At 45.1% G+C, this 17,183-nt stretch overlaps 1 protein-coding gene across 6 annotated transcripts in view; it reads left to right on the top strand.

The window, feature by feature from the left end:
• LOC112563988 (polypeptide N-acetylgalactosaminyltransferase 5-like) overlaps positions 1–17,183 on the top strand; it is a 110,679-nt gene that overhangs the window by 60,056 nt on the left and 33,440 nt on the right. For 5 of the 6 annotated variants that reach the window (XM_025238489.1, XM_025238486.1, XM_025238492.1 and 2 more), the window contains one exon: positions 8,930–10,480. In XM_025238489.1, the coding sequence (XP_025094274.1) occupies positions 10,039–10,480 (442 nt within the window). In that variant the 5' untranslated portion in view covers positions 8,930–10,038. Of the gene's footprint in view, positions 1–7,611; positions 7,960–8,929; positions 10,481–17,183 lie in introns of those variants that run through there. The other variant, XM_025238490.1, reaches the window with a different exon arrangement.

Here is a 17,183-nt window from a genome sequence, read left to right as displayed (position 1 = left end):
GCGAGTACGAAATTGAAGCCCGATCTTCAATCACTCTGCCTCGGCTATCCTCGAGGGCTTCGATCTCCTCTGGCAATATATTGACGCCGCTTCCTGGAGTGCCAGCTTTTATTTTTTTAACTTTCAAATGCCCCTCTCCTCCCAGCGGTGCGGTGCTGCTTATTGCAGCATCCGGGGACCCTCAGCAGAAGTCCATTCATCTCTCGACGAAGCTGGTACGTGTGGTGCCCAGCCCGGAGAACTGAGGTGGTATCTCGGTAAATTTTACCCATTTCTCTCTCTCTCTTACCGCTTCCCGTAATGCCTTCATGTCTTTTTTTGTGTTTAAAGAAGTGTGACTTGATTACCAGGGGATTGTCATTTTTGTCATCCACCATTCCCTCGCTTGCGCCTCAAGAAAAAGAGTGTAGTAAGGTCACGGCATTATTACAACACGTGTTACCATTGGTGGTTGATGACTAGACAGCTCCCTCTTTCCTATGTGATCGTGATTTCTGGTTACCCAACAGTCGCCAAGACCCTGGGTTCAGATCCTGTCTCGGGCGTGCTGTTCTTTCTGTGCGTGTGATGCTTGTTGGCGATGCAGCCCTCGTATCTGGCTCGGCTTTCAACCCCAGTACCTACTTCCTGTCACCTTCTTCCCACTTTTCCCAACTCCTTGCCTAATCCATAGGTATTATTTTGTTATTTTTAGTTCCTTGACCATTTCTTTTTCTTGTCTGCTTGTCCTGCGTTTTTTCTTCAGGACTAGAAATAATGAACTCTTTCTCTTCCCCCTCGCCTATTATTTTTCCTGTCCTAACTTATGTCCGCACTGACTTATGTCGCCACTCGCGCCTTCGGCACCGGCAAAGAAGGTTATCCGAGTAATCTCCCTCTGTAAGTAGGGCATTTAATTGGCGAAACTATGCAAATTTACTTTTCCTGCGGGTGTTTAGACTATAAATAGCTTGTAAAACAATGCCTTTGAGCTGCTTCGCCAGGTCTGGTGAGATCAAATCACTGCTGACATACTAGTGCGTGTCTGACCTGCTTATTGTCTTCAGAGAAGTTGTTGCCACATTGTTCTTGCAGCATTCTTTATCAGAACTGATTTGTTTTTATAATTACACTTGCTTATCTCTCTAATTAAGCAGATTGGCATAAATTAACATAATGTGTTACCAGCTTGAGTAGTTGTTGGTGGCAATCCTACATCTTAAAAAGTGACATAGTGTTGCAGACGACACTTTGGCGACAGGAGAAGATAGGCGAGATATAAAAAAAGCAAAAGAATATAGGAGAGAGTGAGGTAAGCATAGTAAATAAGCAGACTAAGTTTGTTTTATGGGATGTGCAGGAATTTTTGTATACACTAAGCTGAAAGTTCTTCAGACTTTTTTTTGCTCATTCTCATACTTGGGTTTTTTCCCTCCTCGCCGCTAGAAAGAGTCCGCTTTCAATGAATGCGGGTTTTGCTTTTCTTCTTGTTATTGTGGTTTCCTTGCTTGAGAACAATAGCCTTGCAAAGTACCGAGGCAGCCAGGCCCTGACTAGCGGAAAACGTGGGCAGAGCGGCTGTTGACTCGGCATCGAGCGCCAGACATTTTCGCTTCTCGTTACATCTTCGCCCAGACGGCTTTGCCGGTGAGTGACGTGCACCTTTCATACCTGGCTAACCAGACCCTGTGTTCTCCACCTGTTGAGCCGCTGTTAAAGGTCTGCCAAAGTTCAAAATTCTTTCTTTAGGTTAATCTTTCAAATTATTGGCTGAGGTCAATACTAGGTAGCATTTCATAAAAAAACCCTGTCATTTCCAGAACGAGGTCTCAAAACTCTGATACGAGTAATATATATATACACTTATATTCTAGTTTAGTTGAGCTGGAATGACTACGGTCAGTGCAATAGCCGGGGTCATTTCAAACATGTCCGCTGACATCCTTGTCAAGTTTTTTTTTTTAAACCCCTCATTGTGTGCGTGGTCATATTTGTGGGCTCACATCTCTAGGAAATTGGCGGATTTTTCACCCAGACTGACTCACAAATTGGGGAAATTAAATGTCTTGAGTGAACTGTCATTGATTTAACAACTTTTCGCTTTCTCGTAGATGTTTATAGAGTGTTGCCAGTCACTGTTACGGATTTCTTATTCCCTTGTCAGTCAAGACCGCTGTTTGTATCAGAAGGCGGCTTTGTGCTTCCAGTCTCTCAGTAGCGGCGGGGACGGAGGGCAAGGTAGAGCGATGACAGTTAACCGCAGACAAGAATACTAATGGGAATATTCAGGATGTTCTCCGACTTACATCAGCTGCTAAGGAGACAAGGAGGCGGGTGTGGGAGTTGCAGCTTTCTTTTGAAGACTCGTGTTTTGTGGTGTGTATAGGTCACAGTGTGCTCCTGGTCTTGTGTCTACCCATGTAGACACCTCGCGAAAGGTCGCTAGACTTGCGGTTGCACTCAAAGCACGCTACAGATTTTTTTTTTTTGTGGCAAAAAACATAAAATCGCAATCTGTAAAGTTTTCAGGGTCAAACCTGAATGTTTTATGGAAGAATGACTGACATTCAAACGGTTGACTTTTGGGATCAGCGGAGTTCTATTGGCTGCTCGGTCAGATCGCCAGTTCTCTGCATTCTTTGGTTCAGAAATGTACCTTCCGGAAGATGGGTGATAGTTAAATAATTGTTAGTAGCTTAATGCATTTTCTGTTACTGGTCTCTCCGTCAAAATATTCCACCGGAACAAACTGTTTTATGGCTAAACAAGTTACTACTGAAAATAAAAAAAAACCTCGGTGAGATATCTTTATATCTTTCTGCTACTTTTGGTGATTAAGTTCCAGTAATCTGATTTCTTGTCTATCAATATTTTTTTTTGTGTTATCCTGGGATGTTTCACCAAAAATATTTGGAAATAATCGTATGTGTAATGGTTTTATCAAAGTGGATGCAGCCTGGTACGGCAGCGGCTATTGTGCCAAGCGTGCAGCAAGTAAATTCCTATTTTCTGATTGGTCAATAATTCCTCTGGCGTGTGATGTTCCCTGGTGCACGGTGTTATACCGCGCGGCAAATAACCGCAATCTCCAGTAATTTTTGACACAATTGTGCAGCTCTACAGGCGAGAACTCTGCACAGTTCCAGTTGAAAGTGAAAGTTGAAAGATTTATTTTTTCTCCCACAAAGTTCCGGCAGCGTGCATTAGGTGCAAACCAAAATGAAACAGCAATTCTACCATCACAGAGCAGTCAGAATGCTTTTACCAGTAGCTGTTAATGGAGATGCGCACGTGGGAGAGAGATGGAGGAGATGGAAGAAAATCTGATTCTGTGTGGCATTGTGTTACATATACATTACCTTCAGCTATTCTCGAGCGTTCCTTGAAAACTGTGTTGCATTTTTTAATTTAGTTTTGTGGGCGGCAGGCGGGTGGATGGGTAACTTTCTTTTTCATCGCTGCTTTCCCTGATAGAAAACTCAACCGGTGCTGAAATGTGCTTCTCTTAAGCATCGGCACTGTGAAAGTACATCCAGAACAATTTTCGTGGGAAGCTACTCAGTAGGAAATAAGCAATTGTAATGTGCTAAGTTTAAAACCTGGGGGAGGGAGCATCCTGGGCACCTTGAGATGAAGAGTATCTCGCCACATAGCTGAAGTATTGACTAAAGAGGAGAACCCTCCAAGACAAAGAGTTACAGAGGCAGGCGTCTCCCGTGTGTTGACAGGGTGGAGGATAGAATTTGTCGTTCAGTCTATCGTCTCTTACCGTGTTTCAAATAGGAGGCTGCCAAGCTTTCACAAAATGTTTTCATTTTCTACATATGGCTCTCAGCGTGCTTTGGCCCGATGTGTTTCAGGGAAGTCTGGAGAAATATGCTCTGTCTGCGCGAGAGTGAGGTAGGAGGGGGAAGATTTGGGGGAGGGGATGGGGAAATGACAGACAGATGCTAAAAGAATTGAGTCTGGACAAAGAGAGGGGTATACACAGGAGAAATCTGTCCTAAGTTTTTCGTGTTTCACTGTGCTTCACAGGGTAGGATGTAAGGGGTTATTCCCTTGGCTTTCGAGAAATGTTGCTGATTTTTTTACTGGTCCTTGAATCCGCCTCCCTCTAAGCCATGTTATATTTTTTTCTCTCCGCCACCCCCCTTTACAAATGTTCTTTGTCAGACATTGTCCTCTCACAGTTACTGATGCGTTGGCGTGTGTGTAGATATAATACGCACAAAGAGAGAGACGGAGAAGAAGAGAGAAAAAAAACTTTCTTTTTTGCAGCCCCAGAGTATTTTGTGTGAATTCTCGCTCATTATCTTTCCATACACAGGAATTCCCTCATTGCCCCTGGTGCCTCATTTTCGCGCGCGGTGCTTCCTGTTGTTTAAAAAATACACGCGAAACCTCTCAAGACATTTTAAAAACTTTTTGCAACACTCAGCTGTCCGCTTCCTCGGGGAAGGCATTTAAGGCAGCAAGTGTAGTATCGCTGGAAGAAAAAAAAAAAAAGAAGTGAGAGAAGATGGGAGGTGGTAGCTAGCCTACACTTTTCTCTCCTTCCCACCATCCGCCACCACATGATGACGATGTTCCTTTTAGCGAAATGGAGCTGACGAGACCTCATGCAGACGACAGGAATAGACGTTTTTTTTTTAATGTGAGGCAGTGGCCGGATTGATTGCTGTATCATTAGATTCGATTAATCGATACAGAATTTTGTTGCTCCTGCTATCCGAGATCACGGTTTCCTGCACCCCCTAGTTTGTGGATTACATTTTGAGTGCTTTGATGCCAGGAGAAGGCCATGGGGCCAGGGAGTGAGAGAGCGAGATAGCATGTTCTTCCACCTCAGTGTTTTTACATATAATGTACGACTTGTTCTTGCAATGTTATTATCGTGGAATTGGGTAGGCCGTGGACTTTTTATTAGAAAGATGTTTGTGGATGCTCTCCGTGCTTAATATGTTTTTTTCAGTATGTGCGCGTGCTGGTGTTGTGTAGCAATAATTCTGTCGAATTGGACACTATGTTCAATTAAATTTGTCGGTTCCTTGTATAAGACTTTTGTCTGATACTTATGTGTATCTGTTTAAGTGGAATTGAACGATTTTAATTTTTTAAGCACTTATGATCTTCTTCCTTCCTTTTATGTTCCCTTTCCAATAAGAGAAAATGATCAGGTAGTTGAGAAATGTAAATATTATTCTGATTTAAAAAGTTGATTCGTCAGTTAATCTTATCAAAATTTTTGAAAAATGTACAAAGATATTTTAGCAGCCATCCGCTATTCCTCTCACCATAAGAGACATGTTAGATATATGAACTAACCGTCCCCGCAAAGCCCTTTTAAAGAATGCTACAATTTTCTGATCCCATGGGAAGCAGATTTGAAAGGAAGGGAGGGAGGGAGGGTTACCGTCACACCACTGAGCATCTGAACATCCAGACAGCAGATTCTCTTGAGGCAAAGTTGACAAACTCCATGTCCCAACGCTTAAACCACAAACCTTGCCTCGCTCAGACAGGACAGGTTATCCAAACCTCAACTTTCTTAGAAAAGGTCGCTGCTTACAAAGACCTTAAAGACAAAGTAAAAGTTTTTGAGAAAGAAAGTGAAGGAGAGACAGAGAAAAAAAAAAAACTTTTAGCGAAGTGGAAGAGTCTGCTTTGTCATAATCTGAGCACAAATGTTCAGCAAGAGACGGCAGAACGTACGTTAATCAGCGGACGAGGGACGGGAGCTTTCGATTGCGTAAACAGTAAACCTCGCCGAGGTTAAAGGTTAAGCAAGGTGGACCGCCGTTGCCTGAAAGCAAGAAGATGAATGAAGGTAGGGCGGTGGTGCAGAGACAAGCCGGCCGATCGCTTTCCTCTATGGGCCTGCTTCATGGATGATGATGGGGAGGACGATGCGATGTGAGCTGGCAGCCGGCTGGTGATCAGGTTGGGTCACTGTCTGCTCGAAGTGTTTCACGCGCGACTACAGAGCGTGAGCACTGTGCATTAACCGGCGGAGTTGTCTGTTCCTCCGATAGCGCGATATGTTAAAGCGATTTTTATTGGCTCGCACCGCCAATCGTAGTAGAGATTAAACGTCACTTCCTGTTTGTCAGCGACCTCATTGCCGGGCCGATGCTGGCGAGTTTCCGAGTTGATAAACGCGTCTGCAGGACTTGGATGCACAGACTGCTTAGTCCTCAGAGGGGAAAGGTCACTAAATGTGTACAAGATGAGTGACTATTGCAGGGCGCCGCCCGCTTGGGGGTGTTATTTGATGTTGCTAGACAACTGCCTTGGGAGTCTAGGTAAATCGTTTGGCTCGGAAGATTCGGATCGAAACGTGAAAGTGATTTGTACCGACATATGCGGAGTAGCCTCCCTTATATTGGTGTCGCTGCACGATCATCCACCAATCAGCCTTATCTAAAACATAATTATGTATTGGTCGTGCACATCCAAGCATGTACGCCGAAATTTCCAGTCTTCCTCTCTAGTCTTTAGTCTCTAGAATTAAAACACAGTGTTTCAATCAGGAGATAACGATTGTGGAGACTTTCTGTGATGTGTTGAGTTTTTGTCAAATATTTTTATTTTTTGTGAAAGCTGTCGTCTTTTGAAATGACGAAGGCAACCAGTAGCTAAGAGGAAGCACAACTTGACTTTTTTTTTCTGAAGCTACATCAGAAGAAGTCAAGTAAATGGAACCGGAACAACCGTATCATGTGGAAATAGACTGAAGGACTTTAGAAGTCAACAGAAAAGACATGTTTGTATTTAGACCGTGGTAAAGTTTACCTTGTGGATAAAGCATCAAAGCCTGGAGTAGAAAATGTAAATAAACGTGATATATATAACGAAAGACTGTAAACATATTTTTAAACATGTGGTTTGCGTAAATATATATGCACGTGCAAAAATACATCGCAGTTTGCATCAACATGTCTTACCTATGCTTGTACACCTCCATTCCTACCACTACCGCACGCATAGCTCTGCCAGGTATGCGTTCTGCTTGCGTCTAAGCCTCGAGATTATAAAGACTAGGCAGAGGGAGGATTACAGGGCTTGAAAACATTACTGACATGCGCAGTTGCTTTGACGGTTGCCCTGTAATTAAACATGGTAGTTGTCAGGGATTTTATTTCTTCTTGTCTTGATTGCTGCAGTTAAAGACTGTTTGGTTCCTTCTTTCGGAGTTTTTTGGTTTTTAAGGGCGAAGTTTGTCTCTAAGAAAATGGGTGGCCCGATGGCGCAGCGGTTAAGTGCTTGTCGCAAAGCAGGTGTGGTAGGTTCGAGATCTCGTCTTGGACACACTGCTCTTTCTTTCTCTGCATCCGGCAGCTGTGTGTGTGTTCAGAGCCGGATGATTAGTTGCCGGATTTTGCGCAACGCGCCAAGTCTTACCCCTCCCCTTACCCACACCTCATCACCTCCTTCTGAGCGAAACACGATTGCATTAAGTTGTTTGTCTCGAGGCCTTCACGAGAACTGTACACAGTTTACAAACAGCCACCACTGGCTGACTGCTAGTCTTAACTTTAGTTCATGATGTCTAATTACGTGACGAGACGACCTTTCTTCTGTATAGTTTGTCCCGTAGTGCGAACCAGCAAGTGTCCGTGAAGTGTATGTCACCGGCGACACGATCCTATCTGTCTATGACGTCACCTGGGGAAACCGTTGGTGCGTACGCCCTACTCGCCCCGGTGCGAGTGCCTGGCGCTCAGCCCGCCATACTGTAAGTAAGTACGACATCTCGACGAGCTGTTTGCGCACCCGACTAGCTCGCCCTCCCACACGCCTCGGCTCGCTAGTTACCCTGAATAATCTCCTTCACCGGAGGGGTCCTGTGCAGAAGATTTGCCTCAGGCTTCTGATACGCGCGTGCACACGCACCTACACTCAAAAGGTGTACGATACACTTTCGTAGTTTAATCTTCTTCAGTTTCTGGCAGAAAGCGACCATGTCCAACGGCTGCTGAGGTAAATCTCTTTTGTTTCTGATGAGGAGGTAGTTACGAGCATCGGTAGACGTAGGATGTCTATGAGCAGATTTGTGAATTGGAACCTGTAGTTGTAGCTGTTGTAGTAGCGGTTGTGACGCGGTTAGAATCCCATTTATCTGTGAGGATGGCAGTAGGCCAGAATGGTGTTTGTTTTCTCGTCTCCCACCCGTAGTGTATCAGCGCACCGTGGCGGCGTCTGGTTGCAGGTTGGGGGAAAGGGGAGGTGGGGTGAGTACACGTTTTTGTGACTTGTGTTCCGTGTAACAGCTTTGTCTGCAAACAGTCTTTATCCCAGACGCTGCTATAGTGACTGGCAATAAGAAACAAACTTGTTTATTACTTCTATCAATAATACCACAACATCTTTCTACTTTCATTACCACCCTGATGACAACGTCGTAACAAGAGTGCATGTAGCAGTTGTTTGTTGTTTTGTTTCTACACATTTTTCGAGTAGACAAACTCTTTTGCTGACAGACTGCTAGGAGTGTTAGGAGACAGTATGTTCATGTGGATGTACACTAACACAGATGAGGGTTCTTATCACTGTGGTCATAGTCTGTGCAGGATGTCCGACCCTAATGGTACATAAGGCATTATTTACAGTGCACATGGTGCTAATATTGCTGGTGTTGGTAATAGAGGCTAGCTTTAAATTTCGATACGACAGGAATAGATTGGTTTATGCTTTCCACGCACACACGCAAAGTGAATTTTATTCAATTCCCAAATTATTACTGGTATCCTCGCTACTAATGATACACTTAAGAACAGTGCTTCTATTTCAGACTGACGCATTCTCAATCTTTCTTTTTTTCCCCCCTCTCTCTCTCTGCGCTAATGCTACTCAGACACGCAGACATGTTGAGAAGAAAGATGAAGAATAATTCAGCATTATTGATTTTTCTTTCTTACCTAAACGTCTGCCTGTGATTCGATTTTTTCAGGTGACTGATATTCTCGTCCAGACTAGACTACCAGAGGTCAGAATAGCAACTTTCCCGCAGTCGTGATCGCAGCTTACTCTACGTCTGGCCATCAGCCTCACCTGCGCACAAGGCTCAGCTTCCCCCTCGCCTCCCGTTGACTTACCTCCCTCGGACCTGTCGCCCCTCCGTCAAGCGGTCGTCAGTCAACCTTCACCCTGCCCGCTGCTCTAGACGCTAAAGGCCACGGAGTCGGACGGGAGCAGACAGACGCTGCGTGGTCAAGAGCGAGAAGGAAAGAGAGAAAAATCACCCCAAGGACTTAATAATACATTAACTCGGTTGTCAGGGTGCACTGAGGAGTGCGGGCGCAGCACGCGGTTGGGTCCACCATTGGCTCAGCTCGTGGTGGTCTTTGCGTCGAGCGATCGGCGAGCGTCTAACCGAGGGAGCCACTATAGGGCACGGCCGCCTTTTCCTCCCTTCTCGGCTGCGGTTGGAACTCACCACCTTTAAACCAACGACGGTAACAGGGTCTCCGCAATAACACGACGAATACCATCACCAGAACCTGCAGCAACTGTTGATGTGATGGGATTACCTCGCCGTCCTTCATCCACTTATTGAGTTTTGGAGTTGGCTTTGTGGGGTTTTCTTCTCTGTTCACCTCTCTCTCTTTCTCTGCAGATCCTAACCCTTCTTCCCCGCCCCTCATTCTCTACCCAATCAATACTGCAGGTCCGGCGACGTGCCTGCGAAAAACTGACCACCATTATTAGTTGTCAATCGGCAATCAGCGCAGGAGGCGACGTGCTCGATCTTCTTGATAAATCGCTGGCGACGCCAGCTCCCCGGAGAGCCTCGTGCCCCTGCAGCCCTCTTCCCTGCGGCGTGTGCGACCTGTCCTGCTGTCTCCGCCCGCCCCCCAGTCAGGCCTAGACCCTAGCATCTTGCATGTACCAGCAAGTTTAACAGTTTGGTCGCCCGCGTGCAGTGGCAGGTTTTCGCCGTCCCCCAAAGCTGAGAGGTTTTGAGAAGGTTACTCATTCCTCCCACCTCCCTAATTCCTAGAGAAGAGTCGTCTGTGGAAGATCTGACACCTTCTCCAAGTTCAGAAATCCTGAAAGCGCATGACCATGGCTAGTTTCTTTCGTCGTCGTAGAGGACTCCTCATCAAAGCTGTTATCATCATCCCGGTGCTGTGGTTCCTGGCTGTGATGGTCTTTAGTCGTGGACCTCAGTTTGGCTCGGGCGAGGACAGCGGCTTCATGCCCAGCTTGTTCAGGGGCAACAAGGAGCCACCCCTACAACCGCCCAACTTCGCCAATAATAATAACAATCCTGTTGTTCATGCTGTCGGGGGGAAAGATCGTGAGGTGGACGTGAAGGAAAAAAGACAAATCGAAGACGATGACGAGGTTTTACGAAGGAAGGCAGAGGAGGAGGAGAGAGAACGATTGCGCAAGCAAGAGGAGGAGAAGAAACGCTTAGAGGAGGAGCGGAGGAAAAAAGAGGAGGCGCTCAAGTTTGAGCCGGAGCAGAAGAAGGATGTACCTGATCCCAACGGTCCTGGTGAGTACTCCAGTCCCTTCCCATGGTTCCTCTTGGTTTCTCTCTCTTTCTCTGTCACTCTGTGTGCGTGTTACACAATCCCTGATATACACGCCAGTGCGCGTGCACACCACGTGGCCTTAACGACAATAAGGAACATAAATTAGGACATCAGTGATAAGGGGAGTTCCAGTGATACCAATGGGGTAACCTTCCCTGCTCCACTCCCATTGTGGCCTGTCTGTGAAGACGAGGTCTCCATTGGTTTCTTTTCTACTATGCTCGATGGAAAAACGACAGTTGGTAGTCGCAGTCGGTTAAAAGCACTTTTAAAATGTGGGAACTACAAAAGTTATTGTTGTAGAGACAACAACATTTCCTTTGGTAACGACGCCGGTGTGATTTACAGGCTTGTTATCGACATCAATAGATAAAAATAGACATCCGTTTTAAATTATCACAAATAATATAATGTTGCCACTTAGGTGCGCGTGCAGTACTCACATCATTTTACCTTTGAAATCCCGTTGGATAATAATGGTCCCTTGTGATTTGTTGTATCTAAGGCTGTAGAAATGTAAGTTGGTAAATGTAAAGTTCAGAGGCGACTAAGTAATAGAATAATTGCTGTGGGACCGCGAGCTCTTTCCGGGTAAACAAAATGCGCCTGTTTCTTTGCTTATGTCTATAATAATTTATCTTTACAGTAGGCAGATTGTTTGTTTGATTATTCTAACGTGTTTCCGCTTGCTAACACTTGCCACTTGCTCGTTTGTTGGCTTGTACAGCTGAGTGATGCGCTTGTTAGAGACCTGCTGCACTATTTTCTAAATGCTCGGATCTGTCGTGCAATGCCACGTCTACACTACATTGTCTGTGCCATGAAATATATATATAGAAGAATTGACACCGAACCTCGCGCGCGATTCACTAACCTTTGCATTTTAAAGGTAGGACTTTTTCAAAGCTACACCTCTCCCTAGATTGCCAGCTTTCCGTGCCCCTACCAGATTGCAAACTATCAATGAAGTTCAGTAGGTCAACTGCTGACACTACTCCAGCATCGCCCGATACTTTTCTTATCCAGTGGGTCCACATCCACCATGTATGACAATCAGTCTGTTTTCTTTCGTGAAAGAGTGCACAAAGACATCTTCCTTCATTAATCGCTCCGAAGACGGGATCGTGAGTAGTCGTTTCGGAACCTGAAACTTTGCTCGGGCAAAATTTAGCCCTCGCTTTTCCCTTTAAATGCTTTTCGAGTTGGATGATCTGTCCTTATTTCTGGAAGACAGTATGACAGAGCATCCTGCGGTGAGCATCATGCATTAATTAACCATTTCCCTGATTACAAAAATTAGCACGAGGAACTTTGTAATACTCTGTCGCTCAGCTGTTCTGAGTGTATTCAGCATGTGAAGACTGCGCGAGCTTCAGGTTCTCCTGTCCTTTACATTTTTGGACGTTAAAAGTTGAATGTAATAGGAGAGAAAACGGAAGATGCGAGGGCGTAAAGACTTCAAAACTGGTGCATGATGGGACGAGATAGCGCAGTGAATGAGAGAGAGAAAAATTAAGTTGCGTTCATATTGTCGTAGACGTCCGCCATCTTGGAGACGTAGCTGTGAACAGGAGATGTAAACTGTCTTCTGTCACACACGCCCCCTCTCCCCACACGTCCATCACCCATTCCACATCTCGCATTCAGACGAGATAAAAAGAAAATTCTTCACAACCAAGAACATAAAACACATCACTAAAATATGAACGTCAACATAAATGTAATGTTCGAAAATCCTTGAAAAGTTGGAAATGAAGTACATCCTTTTTTATATATCATAAAGTCTCCACAATATCAATACATAAATACTTCATATGATCTTAATTGAAGTTTTCTTTCTTGTTGGCTTGAAGCCTTGTCAACATCCGAAACTCTAATACTAGAAATCCCAAAGAGAGAGAGATGTCCCCAACAACATTTAGCAAACAGCTCATTAAGCCTCCTCTCATGACCGTTTTAGCGAGCAGGTTCGTTACATCTTCCAAAAGTATTTAATGCCTGTCGTAATCTACAGCTCAAGCAAATCCCTCAGCTTCTAATTGGGCGAGTCATGGATAAGCTGATGAGTTTCAGGTTCAGGACACGCGAGGTATGTTCCTAGAACAGGATTGGGGAACGTCCACCCTCGGGTTGTAAACGCTCGCGAAATAATTTAGTCAGGCCCTGCCCAGGCAACCGGGGGCGGAAGTTGAAACTCAATAAATGTTGGAGCTGTTTTCATAGCACCATAAAATGTACAGTAAATGAAACAGAACAATAACGTGAATTTGGAGAGGGTCAAGCAAGGCACGTCCACTACGGGGTAGACAGCACACGAGAAATACCACTGCCCGCCTGCCTGTATCGCGGTCACACCGGAGGTAGATGAATGCTCTGAACGCGACCCACGGCAGCGGCGAGGACGTGACCGGTGGTGACGTGTGCAGGCCGGGGGTTAACAACGGCTCAGCTGATGTCGCTGTTTACCAGCACCTCGCGTCCCCTTTATGCTTTGTTGACTTGTCTCCCGCTTGCCGTCCTTTAGCAGCAAGGTTCTAGTATTTTTTTTTAAAGTTTTTTTTAAACCTTTTCTCGAGCATTTAGATTCTGGTCAAGAGTGGGGAACGTTTTCAAAGGTGTTAAAGGTACAACAGAGGGCAGGATAGGCATGTCTAAGATGTAGTGCGCCGTAGTGGAGGATCTGTATAATTGAATGCGCGATACAACGTTTATAACGGGAATGAGTGAGGGTTAGGTTTTCTTAAAGGAACAGTAAAGACTGGAGTTAGAACTAGCTTTTGTAGCACTGGTCTAGTATCATCAAGACACGGTCATGAGACCAATGCTGTCCGCGGACGAATTCAGCAGGGGCATTCTACATTCGTGGGTGCCGGCAGACAGGCAAAAACTGATAGAACCAGTGGTTCAGGCAGTATCATAGTCAGTCAGATAATCCTGGAAGGTGCACGGGGCGAAGACAGTGGATATGGTTGTACCTTGTCACTCAAACGTGATAAACGCAGTGCATTAGTTCTAGAGTTTACAGAAATTGAAATTTGTGTGTAGGCTTAGTAAACCACGTTTATCTCTCGTTCTCCTTGCTGTATAAATGTAGATGAAGGCTATTCGTACGTTTAAGCCTTTTGCTTGAGTCACTTCTCATCATGAAAAAATGCTAGTGGGCGAGCATTCACCAAATCAACGATGCACCTTTTTCCTTCACACCACACCCACATTTTCCCAGGCCGAGAGAGAAAGACAGAGGGAGGTGTGCAAGAACAGAGACGTTGTTGTCTCATTCCTGTAACTCTGTACCCTCCCAATCGGAAAAAACGGTGACATCGACAACAGTGTGAGTCACCTGAACGGCCATGTCATCTTCTCGACATCATCACGATGCCATCGTGTTCTTCCGTTCAGCGGCGGATCGTATTCAGATCGTCCACAGATGGCGCTTTATTTTGAGAAGGGGGTTAGGAGAGTTTTTTGTGGGGGAGGAAGGATGATGGTTGTGTGTGAACGAAGGACCAACGAAGAAATAGCTGCTTTGTCTGTTTGCTGATCGCGCGGCTCTCATGGGCGCGGGCGGGGCAACAGGATGTTGACCCGGACGTCATCGTCAAACGATGAAGGGCAATGCCTCGTGTTCCCTCCCGCCTTCAAGCATGCTGCCATGCGCAATGGTCGACAAGCTGCAGCACGTGCGGCATGTGTGCAATACTCTCAGACTGATGAATCGCACCCAGAGACTTTGGGGGTTGGCAGAGGGGAACTTCTCTTCTCCGTGAACACATTTCCCAAGCGGGTGTGCGTGCGAACTATTTTTGTTCTTGAATTTGTACCGGCTGAATATGCGCGAGCAGCTTTACTAGGAACAGTTGTTATCCATCTGTCTTCTTTGAGAAGACTTGTTGGCTAAAGTCCCCCTCCATCACGCATGGTCTTTCTCTGTCTCTCACACACATATGCACGCCTGCTGGCGTATATAATGCATATTTATGTGTGTGTTTGTTTGAAGACAGGAATTGTATGAATACAAATATGCATGTAGATAAATATATTAGTTGTATATGTATATAAGTGTATTGTTTATAAAATATGCTTGTGTTTATATGCTATATCCGTCTGTCTATTCAGGGGTTCCGAGAAATCGGGCCAGATGAAAGCATTTTGCCAGTGAGTTATTCTGGTCCCATTTCTTAGCAGAATGCTTGGACTAGATGGAACAATGAAAAATATCGAGCAGGTTTAAATATGCAAAGGTCTTCCGAGGACACCTGAATGTACCTGATTTTTTTCAGTAGAATGACACCCTAGTCCTAGTACACTTCGGTGAATGTATTTAGCATCAGATATTCTGAGAAAGGACCTGAGATCGGAGAATGCAATGGAATATTTCTAAAAGTTTAACCGCTCCCATATTTTACATTCCACACAAGGTACCCCGTGATAAATAATTCAAGCAGAGGATGCTCTCTCGTCCGCCCAGATATCCCAGCTTAGGCCCAGTCTCTCCCCCATTGCGACCCATCCTCGACAAAGCTCGGGATGACCGTCGTGCCTCTGCCATCTTTGCTGCGATTACTATGCATTACTAGCTTTTTCGCTCCCTTTCCTGCGTAACTTATCAGGATTTGAAACAATAATACGATAAACTTTCAAATTAAAATAGACAAACATTCAGCTAAGTCCTTAAAGGACTCTTGCCGACTTCAGCAGCTCTTCGAGAAACTAGAATTTATTAATTTTAGTCGAATGCGATACAAAGGATAAAGGCCGACATCATGTAGACAGACACTTGAACACGCACGCACACATTTCCCAGTCCCTCTATGTTTTTGTGTATGCTCCGCGCGTGCGTGCATCATGCTATAGTCCGAGCGTTTGTGTAACTGAAGTGTGCAAGAGTTTTTGGAGAAGTCATGATAAGTACTGCCCTTCCCGGGTCACACCAGCCACATCTCTTCGATAAGACAAGAGCCCGGATTGCCCGGATGTCTCATCAACGTGACAAAGACGGTCTGGCGTCGACAGGCAGAAACACACAGACGTGAAGGGCGGAGGCAGTGTTGTCATAGCGATCTTGTTTCAACACCTATATTGTCTTTCTTACTCGTCTGTCTCTCAGGTGTCTTTCTCTATATTCTTTTTTCTCTCTTCTTTTCCTTCTGTGTATCTCTAATACTTCAATCACAAAGCATTCACAAGTCAACACACACCAACGTAAACAAAATTGGAAAGGTTCCTTAATGAAGACTTTACTTGCATCGTCATAATGTTCGTCATGCTCGCTTCTCATACCTCCCACCTACCCCTAAAAAAAGATAAACACAAACAAACACACACACACACACCCTCCATCAGCCTCGTGCGTGTAGAAGCACAGCTCCGTAGGTTGTGTAGACGTGGCTCCGCGTGATGTCCGGCGTGTCAGCACGCGCTCTGTGTGCACAGTGAAGGCCAAAGACTTCAGCCAGGTCACGTTCTGTCCAAACGCCATTTTTTTCCCGGTGGTGACAAGTCTTGGCTGTTGTTCATTCCTTTCTCCAAGGAAACATAAATATTTTAGTGAAGATAAAGAACACGTGAAATCGAAGGACAGTCAGACAGGTTTCGGTGTAGTTGAAGCGTGTCGAGCGGTCACGGTTCTTTGAAGAACACGCGAAGACATCCTGTGGACGATTGTCGCTGAGTGACAGACGTCGAATTGACGGAGGAGATGAGATGTAATTCCCATTTGGGAGAGCTGGTCTCGATTGGCCTGCAAACTGTAGTCAGGGCTCATGTCTGAAGTCGGTGCCAGCGACTTATGAGCTATCATCATTTTCACGTTTGGGTCTTTGTGTCTCTCCTCACCCCCACCCCGACCCTCCTCCCACTCTTTTTGTGCAAGTCTGCTTCGTTTTTTTAGTATCGTTTTTTCGTAATTATTGTGATTTTTTTAAGAGTCCAACTATGAGAGACAACATTAGAGGAAGTTTTAGATTGGAGAAAAATAAGACTCGCTTCTTCATCAAAGAATCAAAGAGAAAAAGGAAGAAGAACGTTTTATGTTCATTTCGATTTTTCTGAACTTTTTTTTCGTAACCGGCACTTGAAACCACGAGCAATACTTTTAAAAAACATAACTTTGACCAGACGCCAAGAGACTGATGTTCTGTGTTCTTTAATCTCTTCTGAAGACAGATGTACTCTAGGAAAGCGGATCTTTCGGTTTCTAGGAGTGGTTATTTTTTTTTGGTTGTTTTTTTTTAACTCTGTCGACTTTGCCTCTCTTCCCTTTCATCATTTCACCAAGTTTTTTTTTAAACCAGTTTTCTCGGTGTTGGGTCTGATCCAAGATTCATTTCCCATTCTGTTTTCGCTGCTCTCCACTGTGCGCTTAATGTTTAGAATGAAAATGTTGAACTGTTTGTGATATTCAGCATGCTCCACTCCCTCTCTCTGTTTCTCTCTGATACACACACTCACTCACACCGGGATGCCGAGAGAGAGACTCGGGTACTCGAGGCCAAACATTAGAGTATCGTGCCTAGTGGGGTGATTCTAGCTCGATAGTTCTTGAAGTCTTTGGCTCGACACTGTGGTAAATGCAAGCTGAGCTTGAAGACTGACAGGAGGGAGTAAAGCTGCTGGTCCTGTCTGTGCTGTCAACAACTTGCACACATGACAGATCTTCGCGCG

This window comes from Pomacea canaliculata, linkage group LG5, assembly GCF_003073045.1.
Source record: "Pomacea canaliculata isolate SZHN2017 linkage group LG5, ASM307304v1, whole genome shotgun sequence".
Lineage (NCBI taxonomy): Eukaryota > Metazoa > Mollusca > Gastropoda > Architaenioglossa > Ampullariidae > Pomacea > Pomacea canaliculata.
This window is presented reverse-complemented; position numbering and strand designations above follow the sequence as displayed.